At 60.0% G+C, this 4,649-nt stretch overlaps 1 protein-coding gene across 1 annotated transcript in view; it reads left to right on the plus strand.

Moving 5' to 3' along the window:
• The window catches only part of Mapk13 (mitogen-activated protein kinase 13), a 7,797-nt gene extending 4,340 nt beyond the window's left edge, over positions 1–3,457 (plus strand). The window contains exons 5-11 of the mRNA XM_033766609.1: positions 1,030–1,077; positions 1,209–1,323; positions 1,398–1,469; positions 2,136–2,215; positions 2,323–2,401; positions 2,465–2,641; positions 2,884–3,457. Of these exons, the coding sequence (XP_033622500.1) occupies positions 1,030–1,077; positions 1,209–1,323; positions 1,398–1,469; positions 2,136–2,215; positions 2,323–2,401; positions 2,465–2,641; positions 2,884–2,966 (654 nt within the window). The 3' untranslated portion in view covers positions 2,967–3,457. The remainder of the gene's footprint in view (positions 1–1,029; positions 1,078–1,208; positions 1,324–1,397; positions 1,470–2,135; positions 2,216–2,322; positions 2,402–2,464; positions 2,642–2,883) is intronic.
• The last annotated feature ends 1,192 nt before the right edge of the window (positions 3,458–4,649 follow it).

The following is a 4,649-nucleotide window of genomic DNA, read 5'->3' on the forward strand; positions in this document are numbered from 1 at the left end:
CGCCCCCTTTTTTTTTTTTTTTTTTTTTTTTTTTTTTTTTGGTACCGGGGATCCAACTCGGAACCTTGCGCTTGCCAGGCAGACAATGGAACCACTGAGCTACATCCCCAGCCCTCCTACGCCTTGTCTGAGTCATTTCCAAGGCCCCAGCTCTATGCCACCGGGCTCAGACCTGGCCTAGGTGAGGCTGGGGCTGGCACCTAGAAGCCCCTGTGCCTTCCAGCTACCTGGTGATGCCCTTCATGCAGACGGACCTGCAGAAGATCATGGGTATGGAGTTCAGCGAGGACAAGATCCAGTACCTGGTGTACCAGATGTTCAAGGGTCTCAAGGTGCACGGGGGCTTGGAGGGGGCCCCGGAGATCTGGGGGAGCCGGCAGGGCTTCACCCGGGGTTCCGGGGTGCTGCACTCACCCCTCTTCTTCCCCCCCAGTACATCCACTCCGCCGGCGTCATCCACAGGGTGAGTCCTTTCTCACTCAGGTCCTCGGGCCCCTGACTGACTTCTGGGGAGCCAGGTTCTCTGCAGTCAGGAAAGTGGAAAAGGTGGAAAGGGACAGCTCCCGGGAACACGGAATGTCGATTTTTCAGACCCGGCCTGGCCCAGGAAGGCCTGTGTGGGAGAACCATTGTCCTGGGAAGTTGGGTGGGAAGGTGCTGTAGACAAGGGAGCCCTGAGCTCGGGGCTCCACTACGAGAATCGGGCACTGCAGAGCTGGACAGGCCCCAGCGCAGCCTTTCCTGGGGGTGCGACCAGGGCCTTCCCCTATCGGCGTCTCACCCCCAATCCCCATACCATTTTACTTGAGATAAGGTCTTGCTACAGTGGCCGAGCAGCTGGCCCTGAACCTGTGATCCTCCTGCCTCAGCCTCCCGAGTAGCTGGGATTACAGGCGTGCACCACCACACTCGGTTTCACTCCTTATTTTATATATGAGGAAACAGGCCTCGAGAGGGGAAGGGGCCCGGGAGCCAGGGCATCTCCCGGCTCCACCTCAGCCTCGGGCTCCTCTCTGTCCCCCCTCCCAGGACCTGAAGCCGGGCAACCTGGCCGTGAACGAGGACTGCGAGCTGAAGGTGAGTGGCCACGTGTGGCCCAGCAGCGGGGGTGGAACTGGGGGAGGGAGTGGGGATCTGGTGGGAGCCCCGGAGCTGCTCGGGCCTCCCGGCCTCAGCCAGCACCGTCTCCCGCGTCCCTTGAGCCGTAGATCCTGGATTTCGGGCTGGCGCGGCACGCGGATCCTGAAATGACCGGCTACGTGGTGACACGCTGGTATCGGGCGCCCGAGGTCATCCTCAGCTGGATGCACTACAACCAGACGGGTGAGCGAGGAGGGCAGCCGGGTGGGGCAACGGGCGGTGGCTCAGGCGGCAGTGACGAGCCCGGCTCCCCGCAGTGGACGTCTGGTCCGTGGGCTGCATCATGGCGGAGATGCTGACCGGGAAAACGCTGTTCAAGGGGAAAGACTGTATCCTTTTCCGGAGACGCCAGGCTCCATCTGAGGACCCCCACACTTTATTTACATACTTTTCCTTCAAGCAGCAGGGATAATGCTCTCTTTTTTTTGAGACAGGATCTCACGACGTAGCCCGGGCTGGCCTCTAATTCATGGTGATCCTCCCGCCTCAGCCTCCCAAGTGCTTGGATCACAGGCGTGTGCCACCATGTCTGGCTCAGTGATACATGCTTCTTGTAAAGTAATTTTAAAATGCGGATAAACAAGATGATGAAATGAGCCCCCAGGTCTAGGGACATAGCTCGGATGTAGAAGACTTGCTCAGGCTATGTGAGGCCCTGGGTTCGAACCCCAATACCAGGAAAAAAAGAAAAAACAGAAAAGAGCCCTTATAATTCCTCTGACTTCGGCCTTTGCACGCCAAGGAGGGAGCTGTGCACTGGCAGGTGTCGTCCAGCTCCGAGGTGAGGGTCGAGGGTGAGTGGCAGGAAAGCAGGCCAAGCCGGCGCAGGGGAGGGACCTGCGTCAGGCTGGGCCCTTCCTGCCCTGGCGCCCTGGAGCTCTGGGACTTGGCTGAGCCTTGTGTCTGGGGCTGGAGGTGGGGAGCAGTCTGGGGCCTGGGCCGGTGTTGGGGCTGCAGGAGGGGACTGCGAGGCTGAGCCTTAACCCGCCGCCCAGACCTGGACCAGCTGACCCAGATCCTCAAGGTGACCGGGGTCCCGGGTGCCGACTTTGTGCAGAAGCTGAACGACAAAGCGGTGGGTGGCTGAGGGCAGGCTGACCGGGCAGGGGTAGCTGGGGTTCGCTGCGGCCTCCCGCCCTGTGCCCTGAGCCCTGAGAGGCCTGCTGCTCGCCCCTCTTCCAGGCCAAAGCCTACATCCAGTCCCTGCCACAGAGCCCCAAGAAGGACTTCACTCAGCTCTTCCCACGCGCCAGCCCCCAGGGTGAGTCTGGCCTGCTCCCGGGGTCCTGGGCCCAACCGAGCACTCACAACTGTGTCACCGCAGCCACAGACCTCCTGGAGAAGATCCTGGAGCTGGACGTGGACAAGCGCCTGACTGCCGCACAGGCCCTCGCCCACCCCTTCTTCGAGGCCTTCCGGGACCCCGAGGAGGAGACCGAGGCGCAGCAGCCCTTCAGTGACCCCCTGGAGCACGAGCGGCTCACGGTGGACCAGTGGAAGCGTAAGGGTCGCGCGCAGCCGCGGCCTCCCTCCGTGGCTCTGTGGCATAACTGTGTCCCTCTCCTTCGGCTTCCTCCCGCTCTGCCGCTGCCAGCCCCATCGCTGGGAGACACCTGTCCCCTCTCTAGCTGGTCCTACTTGCCGGGTGCTTCTTTGCTCTCTCTGCCCGCTGGTGCGAGGGTGAGGGGCCTCCTGCGCCCGGCGCCCCTTCCTTTCCCTCCTTGAAGCCCCGGCCTTCCGCAGAGCACATCTACAAGGAGATCGGGGACTTCAGCCCCGTCGCCCGCAGGGACTTGCGGCGCCCAAGCGGCCTAAAGCTGCAGTGACACCTGCGGGCCGGACGCCCACCTCAGCCCCACACGCTGCCCCGGGCCTCTGTCACCACCAGAGAACACCCCAGGCAGTGGACAGGTGCCTGCCCTGGGCCTGGCTGCTGCGGAATTCGGGGAGGAAGAGCCCGGATCGCACCAGACTGCGTTAGGAGGCCGCCTGCCCTGCCCGGCGTCCGGAGCGCAGGGCCTTTCCTTCCCCAACAGTGGCAGTGGATCAGCTTCTCGGGGCTGCACACGCGGTTCTGAAGTCCAGCGCGAGGCGTTGTTGGTCGAGCTGTGCTCCCTCCGAAAGCCCTGGAAGAGAGCCCTTCTCCCTTCTTTTAGCTCCTCGTGGCTCTGGACAAGCCTTGGCATTGCCTGGCTGTAGCTGCCACTCTGGCCTCTGCACGTGTGTTCACCCTGTTCCCTCTTCTTTTTGGTTCCTGGGATCGAACTCAGGACCTTGCGCTTGCAAGGCAGGCACAGCACCAGGGACCTCTCTTGGCCCTATTTTGATTTTTTGAGGCCCGATCTCCTTTGGTAGTTCAGGCTGGCCAGGAGCTCACGATGTGGCTCAGGCTGGCCTCAAACTCTCCGTAATCCTCCTGCCTCAGTTTCCCCAGTGCTGGGATCACAGGTGTGCGCCACCATGCCCGGCTGCCCTCTGTCTTGTAAGGATAGTTGTTATTGGCTTTAGGGCCCCCTGAGTGCAATATGATTTCATCTTGGTCCCAACTACTCACATCTGCAAAGACTACTTCCACATTAGGCACACTCTGAGGTTCAAGGGGATATGAATTTCGGAGAAACACTATTCAGCTCGCTAAAGATGGCCGTGGGGGACGTGTCCTCGTGCAGTGCTGGACCCCAAAGTACCCGGATGCTGCCCGAGCGTGGTGTGGAGAGAGCTGCAGCTACTGAGACAACTTGGGTGCAAGGATAAGCGATCACGAGAGCAAACAAAACGGAAACAAAGCTTTGTAAATAATGAGGGGAAGAGGAGTTGAAGGGAGAGGAGAATAGGAAAAAAATCGAGATATACCATGGACAGGTACATGTCCCTATGATGAATGTGATTATTATGTATACACCTAAAATGTACCAATAAACTTAATTTTAAAAACACACAGAGGAAGCAGCAGCCGGCCTGTGGGCTGGGAGCTCCAGAAGGCCGAAGAGGACTTTTTCCTGGCTTTGCAGCGCAACTCTGTCCCTTCCCTTCAGAGCTGGCCTGACTCTCCAGGGCTTAACCTGGGAGTGGCCAGGATCTTTGGGTTCAGAAGGGAACCTGCGTTGTACCCAGAACTTTGTTGAAATGCAGATTCCTGGCGGTCTCTAGGCCTGTCCCAGGTGACTCCGCAAGGTTAAGGGATTCTCCAACTGTCTAGACTGACCCAAGCCCCGTGTCACGTTTAGGGAACCGGCAGGCTGCTTTCAGCGCCACGTCCTGTGTCAGAAGAAACTTCCAGCGTGAGGGCCGGGGATTTAACCTAGCGGTTCAGCTGCCTGCCTTGCAAGCACAAGGACCTGAGTTCAAACCCTGGTACCACACCCCCACCCCACCCCACCACGTGAGCCAAGTGGGCTTCCTGTTTACAGATGTTAGAACTGAGGCTCAGCCAAGCATTTTTAGGGCGGTGTCAGGGTGGCGGCATGGCTCCGGGGGTGCGCCCTCAGGTGACCTGTGCTAGGTCTCAG

The sequence above is a fragment of the Fukomys damarensis genome, unplaced genomic scaffold (assembly GCF_012274545.1).
Source record: "Fukomys damarensis isolate Sample0158 unplaced genomic scaffold, DMR_v1.0_HiC HiC_scaffold_20, whole genome shotgun sequence".
Taxonomy (NCBI): domain Eukaryota; kingdom Metazoa; phylum Chordata; class Mammalia; order Rodentia; family Bathyergidae; genus Fukomys; species Fukomys damarensis.